The sequence below is a fragment of the Diceros bicornis genome, chromosome 35 (genome assembly GCF_020826845.1).
Source record: "Diceros bicornis minor isolate mBicDic1 chromosome 35, mDicBic1.mat.cur, whole genome shotgun sequence".
Lineage (NCBI taxonomy): Eukaryota > Metazoa > Chordata > Mammalia > Perissodactyla > Rhinocerotidae > Diceros > Diceros bicornis.
The window spans coordinates 9,912,985-9,936,063 of record NC_080774.1 but is presented as its reverse complement, the minus strand read 5'-3'; the positions used below and the strand labels follow the sequence as shown (position 1 = coordinate 9,936,063).

At 42.2% G+C, this 23,079-nt stretch overlaps 1 protein-coding gene across 2 annotated transcripts in view; it reads right to left on the bottom strand.

Moving 5' to 3' along the window:
- ACAD10 (acyl-CoA dehydrogenase family member 10) overlaps positions 1-23,079 on the bottom strand; it is a 51,700-nt gene that overhangs the window by 13,907 nt on the left and 14,714 nt on the right. For both annotated transcript variants that reach the window (XM_058531433.1, XM_058531432.1), the window contains exons 5-12: positions 21,050-21,208; positions 19,939-20,098; positions 18,563-18,704; positions 11,847-11,915; positions 10,123-10,304; positions 5,679-5,829; positions 4,132-4,277; positions 2,836-3,009 (exon numbers count right to left, since the gene is read on the bottom strand). In XM_058531433.1, the coding sequence (XP_058387416.1) occupies positions 2,836-3,009; positions 4,132-4,277; positions 5,679-5,829; positions 10,123-10,304; positions 11,847-11,915; positions 18,563-18,704; positions 19,939-20,098; positions 21,050-21,208 (1,183 nt within the window). The remainder of the gene's footprint in view (positions 1-2,835; positions 3,010-4,131; positions 4,278-5,678; positions 5,830-10,122; positions 10,305-11,846; positions 11,916-18,562; positions 18,705-19,938; positions 20,099-21,049; positions 21,209-23,079) is intronic.

Genomic DNA, 23,079 nt, shown 5'->3' with positions numbered 1-23,079 from the left:
TAATGATTTTCTTTTTCTAACAAAGAGCACAAAGTTTTCTTAATTTGTTTTTGTTTTTTGTTTTTTTTTTTAAAAGTTTATTTATTTATTTATCCCCCCAAAGCCCCAGTAGATAGTTGTACGTCATAGTTGCACACCCTTCTAGTTGCTGTATGTGGGACTCGGCCTCAGCATGGCTGGAGAAGTGGTGCGTCGGTGCGCGCCTGGGATCCGAACTCAGGCCGCCAGCATCAGAGCGCGTGCACTTAACTGCTAAGCCACGGGGCCGGCTTGAGTTTTCTTAATTTGAATTAAATTTATTTGTTGAAGAAACTGAATTGTTTGCCGTGTGACGTGTTCCAGAATCTGGATTTTGTGAGTGGCTGTGCCTCAGTGGTGCTGTTTAATGTGCTCCTCTAAACCCTCTGTTTCCTGTGAGTTGGTAGTTAGCACTAGAGGATTGGTCAGATCCAAGTTCGACTTTTGGGGGAAGCAAGAGGAGGTATGGAATGTGTGGCCGTCTCTCTCTTGGTGATGTTAGCACCACTAATGTTTATTTTCCAGATCCATCAATGCGTTAGGGTGGCAAGTTGATGATATGCCAACTCTATCAATCTGTCTGGGATGCTTCTCTAAAGAGAAACTTTCCTTCATCCATTATTTGGTTAGCCTGAGATATAATTTCTATAGGAAAGGTGGGGTAAATGCTTGATTTTTTCCCCTTTATTTACCAATTTTCAGAATAATGGGCTGCTTCCCTAGGCATCCTCCAAAGTCACCAATGAGACTTTGTCTCTTTGTTTTAGTATCACTCTTTACTCATGGATTGAAACATACTTGATGTGTCTCCATCCATTTTAGCTATCACCTTTATTGGTCATCCACGTTTCCTACAGTCAGCAAGTGGGGGCCTATTCACGTTGGCCCCTGAGTCCTTTTTCGATGACCCTGGCCACCTTTGATGACTTCCTGGCTTTCTGGTACGACTAGACCTTCCAGGTTCATCTTGTAGATACCCCACCTTGACCTGAAACCAGCCACTTCCTCAAGGAGTCCTGGTTCCTTCTGGTGGGAATGGAATTTAGAGATTATAACATAGGTGACTAGGTATTTAATGCTACTGCATTCGTCACTATGTCTAGATCTTTTCAATAGATTCTGTCTGCTTTCTTTCTACTTGCTTTCCTTTCCACAAAGGAAGCAAACTTTAATCTGCCTTTCTATCTTCTTAAATAATTTAGGATATAGATTATTTCATTTGCTACCCTATAAAATTTAGAATTAAAACTAATAACACTGTGCCATCCCCACATATATATGTAAACACTCTACAGGTATACATGTATCTACACACTCAACTCACCCAACCCTCAGTTCTAAGTAGCAACACAACTTTTCTTCTCAAAAGTTCAAAGTTAGAAGATACAATCTAGAACTCCCAGCTAGTACAATAAAGAATTTTCTCATGTATGTAAAACCACCATCAAAGAAAATACAATAATTCTTTTTCTTCTTTAGTAATCCTCTTACTGGGCAATTTAGTAAGATCTATAAAAATTTAAAATGCACATTGTGTGTGTGTGTGTGTGTGTGTGTGTGTGTGTGTGAGAGAGAGAGAGAGAGAGAAAAAGACCAGCCCTGAGCTAACATCCGATGCCAATCCTCCCCTTTTTCCTGAGGAAGATTGGCCCTGGGCTAACATCCATGCCCATTTTCCTCTACTTTATATGGGATGCCACCACAGCATGGCTTGATGAGTGGTGTGTCAGTGCGTGCCTGGGATCCAAACCTGCAAACCCCAGGCCGCCACAGGTGAGTGTGCGCACTTAACTGCTATGCCACCGGGCCAGCCCCTAAAATGCATATATTTTTAAACCAGCAACTCTAATTCTGGGAATTTGTCCTTCAGATATATTCACAGATGTGTGAGAAAGGATGTTCACCAACCACTATTTGGGATTGCAAAAATCTACAGATAATCCAAATATACATCAATACAGGAACTGGTTAAATAAATTACAGTATAGGGCCAGCCCTGTGCCTAGTGGTTAAGTTGGGCACACTCCGCTTTGGCAGCCCAGGTTTGGTTCCCAGGCAGTGGACCTGCACCACTCATCGGCGGCCATGCTGTGGCAGCGACCCACATACAAAAAAAAAAATAGAGGAAGACTGGCAACAGGTGTTAGCTCAGGGTAAATCTTCCTCAGCAAAATAAATAAATAAATAAAACTACAGTATAGCCATACAATAGAAGGTACTGTAGAAAACCAAAAGAATGATGCAGATCTGTACATACTCACATGGAAAAGTCTCTATGAAATATTAAGTGAAAAAAAGAGCAAGAAATTTGCCTTATATAGTTGTCAAATATATATATATATGTATCATATATATATGAACACACACACAAATATTTCATAGGCATTCTTAAGTATAAAAAATTTAAAAATCAAGGTACTGAAAAATACCCATAGGATGGTCACATTTTTGTAAAAATTGGAGAGAGATAAGATAGATATACAGAAAAAATTAGGGGGCCCAAGAAACTCTTAATAGCAGCTTTGAGGAATGGTGCTGAGAAGAAAAGAAAATAATTTTATATTCTTCTATATGACTGAATTCTTATCATGTATGCTTTTACTTTAACAATTTTTTGTATGTTATTTTAATAATTAAAAAAAGTTTAAATAATTTAAAGACTATATATATGATATATCCTTAACGAGAAATGGTTGAATTATCTGAATCTTGTAGAATTCTGGCCAAAGCGGTACCTCTGAGCCCTTGGGAGGGCTTTCAGGGGGAGAAGCCATGCGACTCACACCCTCAGCCAGCTCTTGCAGGCCATCCCTTTACCTGTGAGCGAGCGCTTGTAGACTCCCTGTAGGATTGCGGCCAGTCGGAAGAAGGAGAAAGCCACGTAGAAGTTCCAGTTCTCGACGGGAGGGATCCCCGCGTGCAGACAGTACATCCTGAAATACTCCTCTGCTGTAGGGATGCCCAGCTGAGTCAAATCACAGTCACTCAAACCTGAAGCGACAGACAGAGCCAGACCTGGGCAGTCAATGACTCCACTCTCCCCTGTGGCCGGCAAGAATTTAAATTCTGAAAATCACTTCCTCCCTTGGAAATTAGCTTCACAACTAGTTCAAAGGGTTAGCTCATTATTTCAATGCTTTTCCTCCCTGAGATGGCTGGACTCCAGGCATGAAGTTATTATTCACAAATTGGTTCTTAAAAGTTTCAGGCTAAATTGCCAGTAAAGAAAGGAATGAGGGGCCTCCAATTCCATTGGGACCACAGTTCAGGATGGATGCATATTATTTTCAATCAGTCATTTGAGAAAAAATGACATTGAAAGAAAGATCCTACCAACTTATGAAAAAGATAATTACAACAAATAAAAAATTTTACCTATACGCTTCATTTGTAACATTTTCACGGTTTGGAAGTATGTAATATATTCCACTGCTAGCAATTTATCCTAGGAGTATACCTTATATATAGGCAAAGATATTAGTACTAAGATGTTCACTGCATTTTTGTGGGGGTAAGGGGAGGTAATATAAAAAACATTGGGAACAAATTAAACATCCAAATAAGATGTCTGGATGTTTAACATCTTGATTAAGTTAATTCTATACAATAAAATTCTACGCCGCCATTAAAAATGATGCTGCAGAAGAAATACTTAACAGCATGAAAACATGTCCAAAGTGTATAATTAAGTGAAAAAAAGCAAGTCATAAAATTGTCTAACCACATTTTTGTTTAAAGTATGTATACACATAAAAAAAGATGAGAAGAAGAAAATGTCAGCAGTGGTCATCTCTGGGACTACTGATGATTTTAACTGTTTTCTTTTGGCTCTAAAATTCTTAAATAAACTTGTGTTTTTTAATTTAAAAAATTAGATAGAAGTTAGTTGGGTAAAAGCATAGGAGGTGGCTATACACTCAGGATTCTCACTTAAAATACTACACCGGTGTCTCCCCATTGTGACAGCAATGTGTTCCAACTGCATTTTCTACCACAACCCCCAGGACCTCCATTCATGCACCAGCCCAGTCATGCCGACTTCAGCCGTCTGCCCCAACGCTGTGAGAACAGAGCTGGCTCGATCCCTCCCTCTCGCCCAGCAGCAGTTCCTACCCCGCAGCATGGGAAAACTGGACGGCAGGTAGTGAGCCAGGCAGCTGAAGGCCACGTCCGCCAGGGGGTCGCCTAAGGTTGAAAGTTCCCAGTCGAGGACAGCAAGCACCTCGGTCTTTTCCGGATGGAACAGCAGGTTGTCCAGCCTGAATAAGACACAGAGGGAATGGAGAGACAGCTCTAAGAAAACAGCACTAGGGTGGACGCCGTGCTGGGTGTCTTCCATTTGCCCCTCCAGATGCACTCCCCACCCTCTCGGCCCCTCTGTGCCCCGGGGGCCTGAGCTCGTGGGCGGCATCCACCAGCTCCTTTGCCCTCTGGCTCAGTTGGGTTCAGCCATTGGGAGACACCAGCAGGAGATGGGAAGGGGGCCTGGTTATTTATCCCTCCAGCTCCCTCTCAGCAGACAGCTGAGGGACAGCTGTATTCCTCTCCCAACAGCCACAGCTTCGGTCAGGCGGCCCTCTCCACATAGGTACCTTCTCCGGGTTCTGGCAATTACTCCTTCCCTGTGAGGGTTTTAAAACAGGTCTGTAATTCTTTGACACTCCTGCCACAAAAACAAGAGTCTAATTCTTCATCCCTTGAAGCAACTGGCTTCTAACAAATATAATGCAGATGGAAGTGATGCTAAGTGACTCCTGAGACTAGGTCAGAAAAGGTGATCAGCTCCTGCCCAGCCCTCTCTCCTGGAACACACACCTTTGAAGCCCTGAGCCACCAGGTATGAAGTCCAGCTACACAGAAGCTGCCATGCTGGAGAGACCATGTGGGAAACCACGAGAGAGAGAGAGAGGCCTGAGGACCCAGCTGTTCATGTCTTCTCCACCCCAGTGCCAGACACGTGGGTGAGCCTTCAGGCGATTCCAGCCCCAGCCCGAGAGCCACCCCAGTGGAAACAAGCTATCCTGTCCCCAGACTGCAGATTCGCGAGCAAAATAATTGCCGTCACTGTTCATAGGCAAGCAGTTTTGAAGGAGTTTGTGATGGAGTAGCAATAACTAGAGCACTCACTTGCACCTTCAAGCCCAGGGGTGGTCAACTCTCGCTGTTGCACAGGGCAGCCCCCATCATAAAGAATTATCTGGCCCAGGGGGATGGCCCGGTGGTGCAGTGGTTAAGTATGTGTGCTCCACTTTAGTGGCCAGGGGTTCGCAGGTTCGGATCCTGGGTGTGCACCAACGCACCACTTGTCAAGCCGTGCTGTGGCGACGTCCCATATAAAAGAGGAAGATGGGCACGGATGTTAGCCCAGGGCCAGTCTTCCTCAGCAAAAAGAGGAAGATCAGCAACAGATGTTAGCTCGAGGCTAGTCTTCCTCACAAAAAAAAAAAAAGAAAGAAAAAAGAATTATCTGGCCCAAAATGTCAATAGTGCCAAGTCTGAGAAACCCTGCCTTAAAAGACCATGCACGGGGAGATCTTTTGTAATGGAAATAATTCTCAACCATAAATTAAACCAAGACCAGCTGCTTAATTTCCCCTTCAAATGCCCTTCCCATCATTTTTCACATCAAAATATCCGCCCCTCCTCATGGCCGTGTCTACCTGAAGTCCCCATGCACCACCGTGGTCTTCTGTTGCTTGGGAAGATGGAGCGGCAGCCATTCGATGAGCCTCTCCATCGCTGGGATGCTGCTGGTTTCTGAGGCTCGATACTGCTTAATCCAGGTTTGCACCTGGCGTGGAATATAGTCCCCTGAGGGAAAGAGGATTAGAACATGGTGTGCCATTTCAACAATCTCCGAAGTTTCTGAAAATTAACCAGTGCAGTGAAACCCTCTGTAACGCTCTGAGGCATCATCTTCCTATGACAGAGAATTTCCCACATGGCACTCCTGCCACCCCCATGTGGAAGCCACCAGCTGTTTTGTCTTGGCCGGATCAGTGTGATCTTGGCATTGTTCCCAGCCACATGGACTCTAAACCTGATCCCTGGCCCTCTCGGAGATCCTATGAGCTTCCTAATAGCTTTTTATTTTTATTTTTTTGTGAGGAAGATCAGCCCTGAGCTAACATCCACGCCAATCCTCCTCGTTTCGCTGAGGAAGACTGGCCCTGAGCCAATATCTATTGCCAATCCTCCTTTTTTTTTTTCCCTTTTTCTCCCCAAAGCCCCAGTAGATAGTTGTATGTCATAGCTGCACATCCGTCTAGTTGCTGTGTGTGGGACGCGGCCTCAGCATGGCCGGAGAAGCGGCACATCGGTGCGCGCCCGGGGTCCGAACCCGGGCCGCCAGTAGCGGAGCACGCGCACTTAACCGCTAAGCCATGGGGCCAGCCCCCCTAAGGGCTTTTAATAAATCCCTTTTTGGTTAAACAACAGTGGTTGGCTAAGAGCATGGACTCTGGGGCCGGATTGCCTGGGTCTGAATCCCAGCTCTGCCATTCACTAACTGCATGATCTCAGGCAGGTTACTTAACCTCCCTGTGCCTTAGTTTCCTCATTGATGGGATGGTCTTCTTAGAGTTATTGGGGGATAAAATACGTAAAGCCCCTGGAGCTGTTCCTGGCATGCAGTAAGCAGTACATGAGTACCTGTTGTTACTGTTCAGTTGTTTGCTAAGAGACCCAAGAGATACCACAGCTGAGGACCCTGCAAGTTATATCTGGGACCAGACACTGGAAGGAGTTCTGGAGTCAACCTGGCTCACAGTCAAGGTCTTCAACTGGTTTAACCCTCTGAGCTCCACTGCTTTAACTGTACGAGGATACTGACACCTGTATTCCACAGGACTGTTGAGAAGACTAAATGAAATCCACACATGACATACCAAATGCAGTGCTGGCACAGAAGGCTGCTCAATCAATGGTGGCCATTATTATTGTCACTATTATTGTCAATTGACAATTATGAATTGTCACTATTAATATAATTGATAATTCATAAACAATGTGTCAGGTCTCTGGCTCTGAGCCAAGCCCTCACCCCTCATCCGAGGGAAAAAACGTCCCCAGAGGCTGAAGGGTTTGAGGGCGAGGATAGAGAGATCAAGCTCCTTCCATGGAATCCACTGCACGCTTGAAGCATCTGGATACCTGCCTTTTAGAAGGTTCAGCTGAGACATGAGAGGTGGAGATCAAAATCCACAAGAATTTAACCCAAAACAAATCAAGCCTTTAGAACTAACTTCCAGTAGTCAAGAATCACAGGAAATAGAAGAAAGCAGTAAATGAAACCGTAAGGAAATAATTGAGACAAATATATAAGACAATTGACTTGGTCTCTTAAAAATTCATTAAAAAAACAGGTGAGGGGAGGGATTATTCTAGATTCCTTGATCGGATCTTGATTTGGAAAAAAAAAAACCCACTTATAAAAGACATCCAAGGGTGGGCCGGCCCCGTGGCTTAGCGGTTGGGTGCGCGCGCTCCGTTGCTGGCGGCCCGGGTTCGGATCTGGGGCGCGCACTGATGCACCGCTTCTCCGGCCATGCTGAGGCCACGTCCCACATACAGCAACTAGAAGGATGTGCAGCTATGACATACAACTATCTACTGGGGCTTTGGGGAAAAAAAAAAAAAGGAGCAGGATTGGCAATAGATGTTAGCTCAGAGCCGGTCTTCCCTCAGCAAAAAGAGGAGGATTAGCATGGATGTTAGCTCAGGGCTGATCTTCCTCACAAAAAAAATAAATAAATAAATAAAAGATATCCAGGGGATAATGAGGAAATGGACTGGGTTTTAGATATTCCAGGAAAATGGTAAATTTTCTTGGCTGTGGTAATGGTATTGGGGAATATGTTTATTTTTGGGAAATGCACACTGAAATATTTAGGAGTGAAGTGTTATGGGCTCTACAGCTTTGTTAATTATGCAGATACACATTTAGAGAGACAGAGAGGGAGACAGATAAGTGAATATGGCAAAAGTTAACCATTGCTAAAATTAGTAGTAGGCATATACAGTTATTCATTGTACTATTTCACATTTCTGTAAGTTTGAAAATTATCATAAGAAGTCCAATACAAAAACCACAGGAGCTGACCCTCTAAGGAAGGGCCCCTCAGGAAAATCTGCTACATGGATTTGGGACCCCTAGGCACCCCACACACACCAACCCAGCGCTGCAAACATTCGCTTCTCACAGGAAGCAAACGCAGCTGTCCGTGTGTCTCCGGCTCTGCTGGCCACTAGTCCCTAGCAGGCCTGCCAAGGCACTGAAACGTCCTTCCAGAAGCAGCCTGCCCCCTGTGATGAGAAAAGAGGATTACGTGCTCCCGGCAGGTCCTTAATGGAAAGGTTCTTTGTGATAATTAGGCTGTACCTAAAGGACCTTTGTCAAAAGTGTCTTTTGATTAGAAATCATGTTTGTGTGCTTTTTTTCCTTTCCTTTTTTTTAAAACAAATTTAAATGTGTTCTCTTGAATAGATAAAACATTCACATGGCTCGAAATTAAAATGACAAAAGGGAATGCAGTGAAGTCTTTCTCCCACCCTCTGCCCAGCCACTCAGCTCTTCTCCCCCCACACCCCACAAGGCAACCCACATGACCAGTTTCTCAGGTATCCTTTTAGAGATTTTTTTCCCTTGTGCAAACAAACATTTGAATTTATTCAAATATTTAAATTTATTTAAATATACCACCTTTTACACAAATGGCGATATCTATATATAGCCAATACCCCACCCAGCAGCTGGGTTCCTGACATAACTTGAGAAATCACAGCATTCTGAAAAGGAAGATCTGATGCCCCTGTAGCTGGATCAGCGAATCTGAAATATGATGAAGCTGCTTTATGCTATCAGCCTCAAAACACAGCCAGTGGCCCAGGAGGCTGGTCCTGGGTCACACGAAATCGCACCAGATTTCTCCTTAGTCACTTCGTGCTAATAGGTCAGTGGAAAGAGCATCAACATAGTCCACTTGAAAAGTAAAAGGCAAAGGGTCCACTCAGACAGCACGAGAGAGCCTTCCTAAGCCATAATTTGAATTTCAGATAAACAGCAAATATATTCTTAGCCTAAGTATTTCCCAATGAGACCACCAAGATGGAGGGATGCCCCCACTGAGTTTGTATCTCTGGTCAATAGGTTACAATGTAAAGGGATGACATGGATCTGGCTGCACTTGGAAGGGTGGAGAATTCGCTCAATTTGGGCTGGGAAATCAGCAAGCCTGCTCCATTGGAGCAAAGTGTCTCACACTGTTAGTTACGGAGACTCAGATCATGTAGCTATGGAGTGGTGGAACTTCAGGTAACTTGGCAGAAATACGTTAAGAAGTTGATGTATAATGGACATATACTGCAGCCTTTGATATAGTCCTACAGAAAACAGGCACGTTTTGGTCAAAAGCAGAGAAAGAAAATACAGCTTAGCTGAGAGATTCTTTTTGACTATGACTAGGAATCCATACTGATCAAGAGTCAGAAAAAGTGAAATTCTTTGGCTCGTGCCAAAGTTTTTGTGCAAAAGCATTGAGACAATTGGGATGATGGTTATAAAACTGTGTGTGTTTGTCAGAGTTCACACAATGCTACACTTCAATACACCTGACTTAAAAAAAAAAAAAGAAAAAACCTGACAATACCAAATGCTGGCAAAGATGAGGAGCAACGGGAACTCTCAAATGTTGAAAAAGAAGGCAGAAGTAAATTACACAAACAAAACACCTTGGCATAATGGCACTTAAAAAATCTATCCCTGTTGAAAAGAATATTTGGGAGAAAGGGTGAAAATGGAGAAGGAAGTATCTTTAACACCCTTGGCCCGTATCAGAAAAAAGTAAGATTTACATGATCTAGCGAGATAAAGTTGCAGGGAAGAGAGATTCTGTTGTCCATGATGGGATTTATCCCAGGACAAAATGTCTAGGAAAGAGACACCTCCATTAAAACGGAAGTGGACTTCCAAGTAGGAAGCTAATAAGCCCACTTCACATTTAGCAAATGCATGGTGCGTTAGCACCCTGACACCGTGCAGATCCTAAAAGCAGAGGCACTAGTGTGGAACTGATCGGCATGAAAGACAGGCGGCCTCCTGCTCACCATGTTTCCCATAGTCTTCTAGGCCGGCGGCCTTGAGGTCCACACTGTGAATTTGGCACAAGACTCTGTTCATGGCAGTGTATATGGCCCGCCTCTCGCTGGGCTCCAGGCCTGGCAGAGAGGGGTCTTTGTAGACGAGGCCTGGGCAGTACTCCATCAGATAGAAGGGAGTGCCGATGACCCTGGGAGGGACGCAGACAGGGTGTTTCAGTGACGCGTGACGTGGCAGGCTGTTAGTGCTGGCACTGCTCTCTCTGCCCCACGTGTGTGCTCTGAGTGCTGGGGAAGGAGTTCAGACCCAGAGCACTGGATGTGTCCTTTTTCCTTTGCACACAAGCACAGGGGGTTAGAAGTACTCCCTCCCCAGACCAATCCACCCGCACCGCCCTGTCTATACTTTTTTGCCAGCATGTCTCTCTTCTCTTCCACCCACGGGTGGCCATCAGAATAGGGTTAAGTGTGACAATATAGGAAAGCTGCATGTTGAGAGAAGGAGCTTTGGAGTCATACAGACCCAGGTTTAAAGCCCACCTCTGCCCCTTCCTAGCAATGTGATCCTGAGAGACTTACTAACCTTCTCTGGGCTTTGTTTTTTTAATCTGTAAAACTTTAAAGGGTATTTGTAAGAATTAAGGGAGTAAATATATATGGAGCGTCTGGCACTTGTGTCTGGTTCCAATGAGGGTTCAATAAATATCTCTTCTTATTGACATTATTTTTATCATTATCCAGTAATATGAATGGCACATACTATACCACCCTATAGTATTAAAGTGATACACCAAAATGTCATTAATCCATTTTTCAGTTATTACTAGAAATCAGTTTACTACTCCAAAAAGTTGTTTTGAAAATTCTACCATTATAACTGTTTATCCTCACTTGAACATGAGCTAGATATTAAATTATATTATTAAACTACTGTTAATTATCTTAAGTGTAATAATGCTGCTGTGGTTATCAAAGAAAATGTCTTTATTCTTAGGAGATGTACGCTATCTGCAACTTCCTTCAAAAGGTTCAGCCAAAAATAATTTATATATATATATAAAATATACTTACATATTTTATAAAATAATTATTTACTTATAAAATTGTAAAGTAAATTTATAAGGAAAATTATTCACTTATAAAATAATTATTTATAAGATATAGTTATTTCATAAATAATTATTTTATTATATAATTGTTACTATTTATATAAAATTATTTTATATGTAAGATACATATATACAGTATACATATATACAAAGCAAATGTGGTGAAATGTTAACAATGTTTTAATTTAGAAGTGTACATGAGTGCTCATTATACTACTTTTTCCTTCTTTCAACTCTTCTGTATGTTTCAAAATTTTCATAATTAAAAAGTTGGGAAAAAAGAGACAGACTCAAAAAGCATATTACAAAGCAGTTTAAAAACAGTTTAGAAAGACTACAATAAAAAAATTAACAAAAGCAACAACATGAAACTAAATGGATATATATTTTTAGAATGCTAAAAAAGATGCTTTCTACCAATTCTCATAAAAGCAGGTATTGCTCTATCTTTCAAGATAACTTAAAGATCTGTGAAATTCTAGGGGAGCTTGCTATAAAGTCTCTTTCCTCTCCTACCCAAATTTTATTTGTCTTTACTCTAGCAAATTATAATTTGAGTTGGTATATGGGCTTTTCTCTTCTGTAGCTTGCATATACAATAAAAAAAATAAATCTGGACATTACCTTGAATCTTCACAGAGGTCAAGAACTTTGGGAACAGGTACTCCAGCATTTGCAAGGGCTCTCATTATCCTGCCAGAACAAAGAAAAATGAGCATCACTCCTGGTTGAATTAATGAAACTTTCTTGAAATTATTTTTCTGATTTAAAAATTAGTACATGCAGAAATTAAAATGGAAGTCCAAAAAATATTCAATTGACTCAAAAGTAGGTAAGAAGAACAAAAAACAGATGGAGCAAACAAAAATAAATAGTGACATTAGAGACCTAAATCAAACATATCAGTAATTACCTTCAGTTTAATAGACTAAACATTTCAGTTAAAAGACAGAAATTGTCATACTAGATAGAAAAGCAAGACCTAACTATATGCTGTCTACCAGAGACATGCTTTAAATATAAAAAGGTACTAACTACAATGAGATATCACCTTACACCCGTTAGAATGGCTATAATTACCAAGACAAAAAATAACAAATGTTGGAGAGGACCTGGAAAAAAAGGGAACCCTCATATACTGCTGGTGGGAGTGCAAACTGGTGTAGCCACTATGGAAAACACTACGGATATTTCTCAAAAAATTAAAAATAGAAATACCATATGACCCAGCTATCCCACTACTGAGTCTTTATCCAAAGAACTTGAAATCAACAATTTAGAGAGACTTATGCTTCCCTATGTTCATTGCAGCATTATTCACAATAGCCGAGATGTAGAAGCAACCCAAGTGCCCATCAACTGATGACTGGATAAAGAAGATGTGGTACATATATACCATGGAATACTACTCAGCCATAAAAAAAAAGACAAAATCGTCCCATTTGCAACAACACGGATGGACTTTGAGGGTATTATGTTTAGCAAAATAAGCCAGAGAAAGACAAACACCACATGATTTCACTCACATGTGGAAGATAAACAAACACATGGATAAAGAGAACAGATTAGTCGTTACCAGAGGGGAAGGGGTTTGGGGGACTGGGTGAAAGGGGTAAAGGGGCACATATATATGGTGACTGACAATAACGTACAACTGAAATTTCACAATGTTATAAACTATTATGACCTCAATAAAAAGAAAAAAAACAGTATGGTACTGGCATAAAAACAGACACAAAGACCAATGGAACAGAATCAAGAGCCCAGAAATAAACCCTCCCATGTATGGTCAACTAATATTGGACAAGGGAGCCAAGAATACTCAGCAGGGAAAGGACTGTCTCTTTAATAAATGGTGTTGGGAAAACTGGATCATCACATGCAGAGAATAAAACTGGACCCCTGTCTTATACCACTTACAAAAATTAACTTGAAATGGATTAAAGACTTAAACATAAAACCTGAAACCATAAAACTCCTAGAAGAAAACAGAGAAAAAACACCCTAACATTGGTCTCAGCAATAATTTTTTGGATATGACACTGAAAGCAAAAATAAATGAAGGGGAGTACACCAAACTAAAAAGCTTCTGCACAGGAAAAGAAACGACAAAATGAAAAGGCAACCTACAGGATGGAAGAAAATATTTGCCAGCCATCTATCTAATAAGGGGTTACATATAAGGAACTCATACAAATCAATCGCAAAAAACCAAACAATCTGATTAAAAAATGGGCAGAGGACTTGAATAGACATTTTTCCAAAGAAGACATACGGATGGCCAACAGGTCTATGAAAAGATGCTCAGCATCTCTAATCATCAGGGAAATGTAAATCAAAACCACGATGAGATGTCCCCTCACACCTGTTAGAATGGCTATCATCAAGAAGACAAGAAATAACAAGTGTTAGTGAGGATGTGGAGAAAAGGGAACCTTTGTGCACTCTTGATGAGACTGTAAATTGGTACAGCCACTATGGAAAACTGTATGGAAGTTCATCAAAAAAATAAAAATAGAACTGCCATATAATCCAGCAATCCTACTTCTAGGTCTATATCCAAAGGAAATGCACTCGGGATCTCGAAGAGATACCTGCACCCTCATGTTCACTGCAGCATTATTCACAATAGCCAAGATATGGAAACAATCTAAGTGTCTGTGAATGGATGAATGGATAAGGAAGATGCGACATATATATAACATAACATAATATAATATAATATATAATGGAATTTCGTTCCACCACGAGAAAGAAGGAAATCCAGCCATTTGGTGACAATGTGGATAGACCCTGAGGGCATTATGCTAAGTGAGATAAGTCAGACAGAGAAAGAAAAATACTGTATGATATCACTTATATGTAGAACCTAAAATAGCCCAACTCATAGAAGCAGAAAGTAGAATGGTGGTTGCTAGGTGCTAGGGGACCGGAGAATTGGGGAGATGTTGGTCAAAGGGGACAAACTTCCAATTATAAGATGAGTAAGTTCTGGGATCTAATGCTCAGCACGGTGATTATAATTAACAACGCTGTATTATATACTTGAAAGTTGCTAAGAGAGCAGATCTTAAATGTTTTCACCACAGGGAAAAAAGGTAATTACGTGAGGTGATGGAAATGTTAACTAACTCTATTGTGGTAATTATTTCACAATATATAAGTATATCAAATCATTGCATTGTATGACAAACTCATATACTGTTATATGTCAATTATATCTCAATAAAGCTGGGGGATAAAACAAAAAAAAAACGTAGAAAAAAATAAAAGAATGGAAAGAGAAGTACCAGGCAATTGGTAAGCATAAGAAAGCTGGCGTAGCTACATTACTAATCAGTAAAAAGCCCAAATACTTGGAAATTATATAACACACTTCCATATAAGCCATAGATCAAAGAAGGAATCACAAGGGAAATTAGAAAATATTTCAAACTGTAATAATAATAAAAATATAACATGTCAAAATTTGTGGGAAGCAGATGTGCTTAGAAAGTAATTTATAATTTTCAATTCTCATATTAGAAAAGGAAGATTTTAAATCAAAGGCCTAAGGTTACACCTAAGAAGGTAAAAATAAACCCAGAGTAAGTAGATGGAAAGGAATAAAGATAAGAGCAGAAATAAATGAAATAGAAAACAAACAAACAAACAAATTTAACAAAACCAAACATTGGTTCTTGGAAAAGACCAACACAATTGATAGAGCCGTGGCTAGACTGATGAGAGAGAGAATACGAATTATCAACCAATACCAGGAATGATAAAGACAGGAAATCACTAAGATTCTACATAGACTAAAAGGATAATAAGGGAATATTATGAACAATAAATTCGATAGCTTAGATGAAATAAACAAATTCCTTGGAAATTACAACTTACCAAAACTGAAACAAGATGAAATAAAATATCTGAATAACTCAATACATATATTTTTAATTTTATTTATTTATCTTTCCCCCAAGGCCCCAGTCGACAGTTGTATGTCACAGTTGCACATCCTTCTAGTTGCTGTATGTGGGACACGGCCTCAGCATGGCTGGAGAAGCGGTGCATTGGTGGGCGCCTGGGATCCGAACCTGGGCCGCCAGTAGCGGAGTGTGCGCACTTAACCGCTAAGCCACGAGGCCGGCCCTAACTCAATATTTTTTAAATTGAATTCATAATCAATCCATCAAGATTTTAGGAAAACCTTTTCCTAAAGAAAACTCCAGGCTGATGGGTTTGCTGGTAAATTCTACGAAACGTTTAAGGAAGAAATTTTTAAGATTTTTAAATAGAAAAATACTCAGTCTTATCACCAGTAATTGGCTCCTGCTTTTGCCTGCCTGGAGTCCTTTCCCCTCTTTATGTTCTGATAATAATACCTAGACCTTCTTTTGGGAAACAGCTCTCCCCCACTGTAGGTCCACATGGTTTGGGTGGGACTGACCCAACTCCTGGTTTCAGGGATGGGTATAAGACCCACATGTGGCCAATCTAAACAATGCATCCTTCTGACCACAGAGACTGGTTCAGGGACAAACCTGTGACCCATATTGGGCCAATGAGTCAATCTCGGGAAGCATGCTGGAATGTTCACTGGGGTTATCAAGGGAAGAAGAGGCGAGAGATGGAGAGAGAAAGAGAATGAATGGGTCCTGGTAACATTATTTGGGCCCCTTGGATCCAGCCATGCCTCAAAGATTTAAATTATGAAACCAATAAATTTTACTACCTCTCTTCCTTTTTTTTTTTTTTTATAATTTCTTTCTTTTTCCCCAAAGCCCCAGTAGATAGTTGTATGTCATAGTTTCACTTCCTTCTAGTTGCTGTATGTGGGACGCGGCCTCAGCATGGCCGGAGAAGCGGTGCGTCGGTGCGCGCCCGGGATCCCAACCCGGGCCGCCAGCAGCGGAGCACACGCACTTAACCGCTAAGCCATGGGGCTGGCCCTCTCTTCCTTTTTTTTTAATGCTTAAGTCAGACTAGGTGGGTTTCTGTCATTTGGAACCAAAGACTACTACTAACATGCTACCCAAACATGACCATGGTAAACATGTTAGTGTGCTCCTTTCTAATATTTTTGTTTCTATACATAAGTCTCAAAAAAAAAAAAAACATAGTTAAGATAATTTTATATACTTTGTTTTTATTACCTTAAAATTTTATCATACACATGGGCCGGCCCCGTGGCTTAGCGGTTAAGTGTGTGTGCTCCGCTACTGGCGGCCCAGGTTTGGATCCCGGGCGCGCACCGACGCACCGCTTCTCCGGCCATGCTGAGGCCGCATCCCACAGCAACTAGAAGGATGTGCAACTATGACATACAACTATCTAGTGGGGCTTTGGGGGGCGGGGGGAAGAGGAGGATTGGCAATAGATGTTAGGTCAGAGCCGGTATTCCTCAGCAAAAAGAGGAGGATTAGCACGGATGTTAGCTCAGGGCTGATCTTCCTCACAAAAAAAAAAAAAAATTTTTATCATACACATTCTTATGTTATTATAGGCATACTTTTATTGGCTGCAATAATAGCATAATCACTAAGGCTGGCCTATGGAATCTCACTGCCCCTGGTGTGAAGCCAGAGTCCATCAGTCACATGGTAGTTGTGTGTCCTGGGCCTGGTGCTTAACCTCTTTAAGCCTCACTTTCCTCATCTGTAAAATGGGGATCATAATAGTAACATATCAAGGAGTTGTTGTGAGAATGTTTTGAGTTAACAATACATTCAAAGCATTTATTACAGTGCGTGGCACATACTAAACCCTCAATAAATGTTAGCTAGTACTATTACTGTTGTTGTTGCAACAAGTAGATACACCAAGGTTTACTTAATCATTTCCTGATTATTATACCTTTAGGGTGGGTGCAATTTTTTATTATAAACAATACTGTGGTGAGCATATAAATACATAAAGCTTTTTTCCCTATTTAGAATTACTTTTTTAAGAGAAATCCCCTAATTGGAATTATTAAGTCTAAAAGTAAGACTACTCTGAGGTTTTTAATAAATTATGTCATACTGTTTTCCAAAACAGCAGTTCAAATTTACATTTGACATTTTATAGGCAAACACTATGTTACATTTCATCTTCAAATGCACATTTTATTCCTTTACTAAAGTGGAAATTCTGTGCATTCCTACACTTCTGGGATGTCATTCTAGCACTCCAGAATTCCTCAGTACCTCTAGGAATGGTTAGAGAGAGTTTACAAGCAGGATGCATAAAATGGAGTGCTGGTTTTACATTTCTAGGGTCTCTCTTCTATAGATACACACCTGCTATTACATAGGCACATATACTGCTCAGAAACTGCTATAGGTTTTCTTGCTGATGAACCCCTAAGGCTTCATAATTGTCAGTCATCAGTCCCTCAACACTCGGAGAAGTCGGATTCTAGGAACCAAAAAGTCCAGAGGAGAGGCAGTAAATGGCGACAACCAGAAGGGGCGAGGAGCTGAAGTCACGCTTTCCTTATTACTCTCTGTGACTTTCCTTCTGCAGAGCATACTAGGCTGGAAGGAAGGAGGAAGAGGAAGAGAGAGTCTTCCGGGAGAGGAAGTCCCACTCTGGAGCCCATTCGCAGCTTTGCCACTCACTCTCCAAAAGATTTGCAGCTAGTTTTTTTTTCAACCTAAGACATTTAAATTTTCCTATTTGCAATGCAAACTCTTTTATTTGGGATGGATTGCAACACATTTATTCTTTGAAACATTTTATTATGGAAAGTTGCAAACATATATAAAAGTAGAGAGATTCATATAATAAACCCCCATGTACCTATCACTCAGTTTCAACAACAATCAACTCATGGCCACGCTTGTTTGGGCTACAGCCCCACTAATAGATTGATTTTAAGACTAAAGGTCTTGGGTCGGCCCCGTGGCTTAGCGGTTGGGTGCGCGTGCTCCGCTGCTGACGACCCGGGTTCGGATCCCGGGGGCGCACCGACATACCGCTTCTCCGGCCATGCTGAGGTGGTGTCCCACATACAGCAACTAGAAGGATGCGCAGCTATGACATACAACTATCTACTGGGACTTTGGGGGAAAAAATAAAATAAAAAAAAAAAAAAAAAAAAAAAGACTAAAGGTCTTAAAGGCTTTGAGACTAAAGAGTATCTCAATAATGCCTTTTTTCGTCTAGAGGTTCCATAAAAGTCTTGTCTCCTAGAGGTTTAGGTATAGAAAAGAGAAAACAAACTTCTGAATGAAATTAGATTATATGTTCTTATTTGAAATAATTTGGGAGAGTCATACTTCTATTTTTGAAAGTCTCAAGGCACTTTGATGGCGTGTTCAGGGGCTAAGCTGCAGAGTCTGGGTGGCGAGCGCACCCTGCACCCCAAGATTTACCTGAACTCCCTCTCCACGGCATGGGCGGATGGAAGCAGTGTCCCCGGGGGTTTCTTCCTCAGAACCAGCTGACGGTCTGCCAGCCTGATGTAGTAAGTTGGATTTGACTGCCCATGATCAAACTGAAGGAGTTCCATTGGGCCTGCAAGTGTGAAAAAAAAGAAAACTCACACCAGCTCTAGAGGACGGATCTGGACAGACATGCTTTCTTTCTAATGAGCTCCACATCTGGGATGCAGAACATCCTATCTGAGATGCATCATAAGGAAAGCACCTCCTCCCTGGGTACCAGAAGTGACTGAGTCACAGGCATACCCCGTCAGCTCAGGTCCAGGATCGCCTGTCACTACAGCGTGGCAAAGGTCACTCTATTTACACTACAATAATTTCTCACTTTGTACGGGTATCCAATTTTGTCCTTCTTGCCAACTCCTGCTCCGTGAAGAAAAGCTTTCTAGTTCTGTTTATCAACCACAAGCACAGTCACGGCAACTCATCTTGCTAAATGGAATGCTTTAAGCCCAAGGATGAAAAGTGTCCTTGTGCGACCCTCAGCCCATACTTGGCCAAACCATGCCTGACGCTGGCTCGACAGCTGACAGGAGCTCTGCAGAAGGCTGCAGCTTAAGCCAAAGCTGCTTTCACGAGATGCACTTTCCCACCCCAGTAGGCTGAACTCTGGAGAAACATCCTAATTAACCTTCAGCTTCATAACAAGACTGAACTCTGGACATAGACTCATTTCACTTGGTCAGAAGAGCAGGAAATGCGAGTTTGCCTGAGTTCGCTGGCCTGGTCAGAGAGGGCCCTTCAGCTTTGTAGAAGCACTACGACCAGTCCAGTCACTGGAAAACATCATAACGTGAAGCTCCATAAAGAAAGACTTTTTCGAGGATCAATGGGTAAAGCAAAACTTTATCACCAGGTACGAATTTCTTCAAAAGCTCATGAGGCACCTGTTTTTCTGAGGGTGGAATGCGAAGAATGAGAGAGGGACCGTTGAAGAGATGGAGACAGCTTGTCACATTTTAAATTCACGCAACTTTTAAATCACCTTCACAAAACAGGCTGTCACGTCAAAAAACTTAGAAACACTCAAACGCCCCTGGGCACATCCGGCAGTCGCAAGTTCCTCTCCTGGACTGCTGCCACTTCACACTCTGAGGGGGAAGCGGGCAAGCGCACTTTTGGGGATCTATAGAAAAGGAGGTAATGCTTCTTCCCAAGTAAAACTGAAAGCAGCACTCAGCCCCGCCTGGCCCAGCGGCTACTTTCCTCACCACATCCCTCTGTGTCTCCAGCATATTCCACTAGGGGTTGAAAGTGAGAACCAGACTGAAAGCCTAGCCTTTATGAAAACACAGAAACTTAAATACCTGTGGTTTGGGTCCCCAGTAAGTCTCTGAGGTACTTCTTCAGGGAATCCTTTGGAATTTCCATTGTCTTTCTCACAGGGCGAGTGTTGGGAATAACCATTCTCAATGTAAAACCCAAAAGAGTTTCCAATTCCCTTACTGCAGTCTCTGGGTCATTAACCTGATTTCAAAGAGAATATTGAACATGTTAACCTGGTTAACACTGGTTAACCCTGAGCTCTCCTCCTGTCTCTTCTCTAAGAGGGTAGTTTTTTAGAGGGAAATATCCTAGAAGTCAGTCTCCTAAGCAAAGACTTTGGAGCCAGGATATTCACCTAATGAGGAAGCCACAGAATGGGTTTCCTCTTCCCATTTAATTCCTAACCACATTAAACTTTCTTATCTGCTAGAAAGAGGGCCAGTTAAGAGTCCATGATATTCTCTTGTGCCAGGAGGGCAGAATATTGTGCTGTGGCATCCACTCTGTCCCTCTGAGCCCATCAGCTTCAGAATGAAAACCCCAACATAGGGGCTGGCCTCATGGCCTAGTGGTTAAGTTCAGCGTGCTCCGCTTTGGTGGCCTGGGTTCGGTTCCTAGGCGTGGACCCACACCACTCGTTGGCAGCCATGCTGTGGCAGCAACCCACATACAAAATAGAGGAAGATTGGCATAGATGTTAGCTCAGGGCAAATCTTCCTCAGCAAAAAAAAAAAAAAACAAGAAAGAAAGAAACTTGAACATAGAAAGCTGGGACCAAGACCCTCTCTCACATGGCTTCTTATGCTTCACAGCCATGACCTGGGGTGGTCTGTGTGGCTGGTCAAGACTGGCTCCCCACCCAGAACAGCATCACTACAACAGCCTGACTGCCATCACAAAGGTCTTAAGTCAATCACCTCCTTGTGTAAGTCTTTTCTCAAACTGCCTTCTTAATACGTGTTTGTCTTACCTCCCATTGAAAATACAAGCAGCTAGTCACATAGATTTCATAATTTATAAAAAATAAAGACTACAGCAGCATGGGGGAATACCACTAAACACAGCCACAACTACGAATGTGAGAGGACTGCACAGAAATGCTTACACTAGTGCCTGGTGCACAGTAGGGGTTCAAAAAATAGTGACCATTACCTTAATGGTGCAAATACCAAGGCTGGCAGCTGCCTTTATATTCGGTCCAAGATCATCAAGAAAGATGGACTCAGAAGGCTGCAGGCCGAGTCGCTCCAAGCACAGCTTATATATCCTGGGGTCTGGCTTGCAGATACCTTCCAGGCAGGATTCCACGACCTGAGGGAAGCACAGGATGAGAAGCGAATGTCCCTTAAAAGTGGTGCCCCCACACGGATGCTGGTAGAGTTTTTGAGAAGAAGAGCAGAAGGAGGACAGCTAAGATTTGTTGTAACAAGTAACTTGAGAGTCTTACGATATCGAAGGGGAGGAAGACTATCCTCTACCCACTCTGGGTCCTTTCTGGCTGGGCTACAGATTAAACTGACGTGAGACCAAATAGCAGCAGAAAATTAAACAAAGTTTAATAACATGGATACATGAGAGAAACCAGGGAAACTAAGTTTCTCGACAAATGGCAGAAGTTTTCACCTTAAATAGCATCTTCAGATAGACAAAGGAGGATGCTGGGGTAGTGGTTTGGGATTTTGGAGGGGAAGAAGACAATTCACATGGAGATGGAAACGCAAATGTTTGTCAAACAGCTCTTTACAGGGCCACCTATACAGAATGTGGCTGGAGAGACAGAATGTTTTATAAGATGGGCTTGTTGGTGCCTTTCTTATCGCATTTTTTTACATTGTACTACAGCTCTCACATGGTAGTGGCTCCTTCCTGGAACAGGCCTTCTATGTTAAATTCTTTAGGCAGTTTGGGAGGGGAAGGTCAAATGTCCTTCAGAGAAAATAATCGAGGTAAAGAGACATATTTTGAGGTGGCCAATTTTGATCTCCCACAATATAAAATGATATTGCTTTTTTAAGTTTACCGATTTGGAAATACTGGGTTACAACCTGGAGGCAAACTTAGAAAACCAAAGTTCTGTTTCAGATAGTGACCTTGTGCAAACAGCAAAGCCACGATGGCCCTCAGTTTCATCATCAGTATAACAAGAATGCTAAAAGCCATCTTACCTGTCTCGGTGGTTGTTGTGAAACTTAAATAAAACTTGAATGATTTCCAAAATGACCAAGCATTTTGCTAGTATTAGATAGTGTGGCTAAAAAGAGCAGAGGAAAAGTTGAAAATTTCAGCTTTAGGGAAAGTATTTCAGCAATTTTCTCAGAAACAAGGCACCGTTTACTGCTACAAAAGAAACATGACCTTAATGTCTATATTTCAGGAGTTAAAAACAAACAGCCATAGTCGATTTAGACAGATAAATCCCACGGGAGGGCTGTCACAAAGAGGCTGTCAGTGGCCAAGACACTGTTCCTTTCACGCGAAGAGCCTCCTATCCTGACAGCCTTGCTTCAACGGTGTATCTGATCTGGAACCAGGGGGGCTGCAGAGGGTTCAGGAGAACCCCGAAAAGCCATCTCACAGCCAGGCTCGCTCTGATCCAGCAGCCCCCTGGAAGTCCCCTCACACTGTCCCCAGGGCTTAATCTCCTATAAAGTGGGACTCACACAGCCACAGAGGCCTATAACCAATACCCTCTAGTCTGCCCTAAGAATAGAACTACGGTAAATCCCTGACTCCCTCCTGGAATGACCCCTGATCTCTAAGACCAAAGACAAGCCTGAGGGCCCCTCCCTCTACTCCACATTCACATTATTCGGAGTTGGGCGAGAACTGCCCTTTCAGGTAAATAAACGTCCTGCATAAACTGGACCTCTCTTCCTACTCTTCCTAGTCTCGTATGGACCAGAACGAGCCGAAGGAAGACAAGGAGGCTCATTCTAAAGAAAACGTCAATAGTGGGTAGCAGAGAAGCTGGGTGTTTCAGCACCAATCACCATATCATGCTGCATGAAAGCAGCACAGCTGTACCGGCTGAGACAAGAGAGGAGAGCGGGGAGTGAACCCCGGGGAATGGGGCCAAGCTCTGACAAGCAGACATGTCCTCTCACAGGTGATTATATTTCAGGGAAGTGAAAAAATTCTTAAGATTTAAGTTTGATAAGATCCCTGGCCTTCTCCTGCTCTGT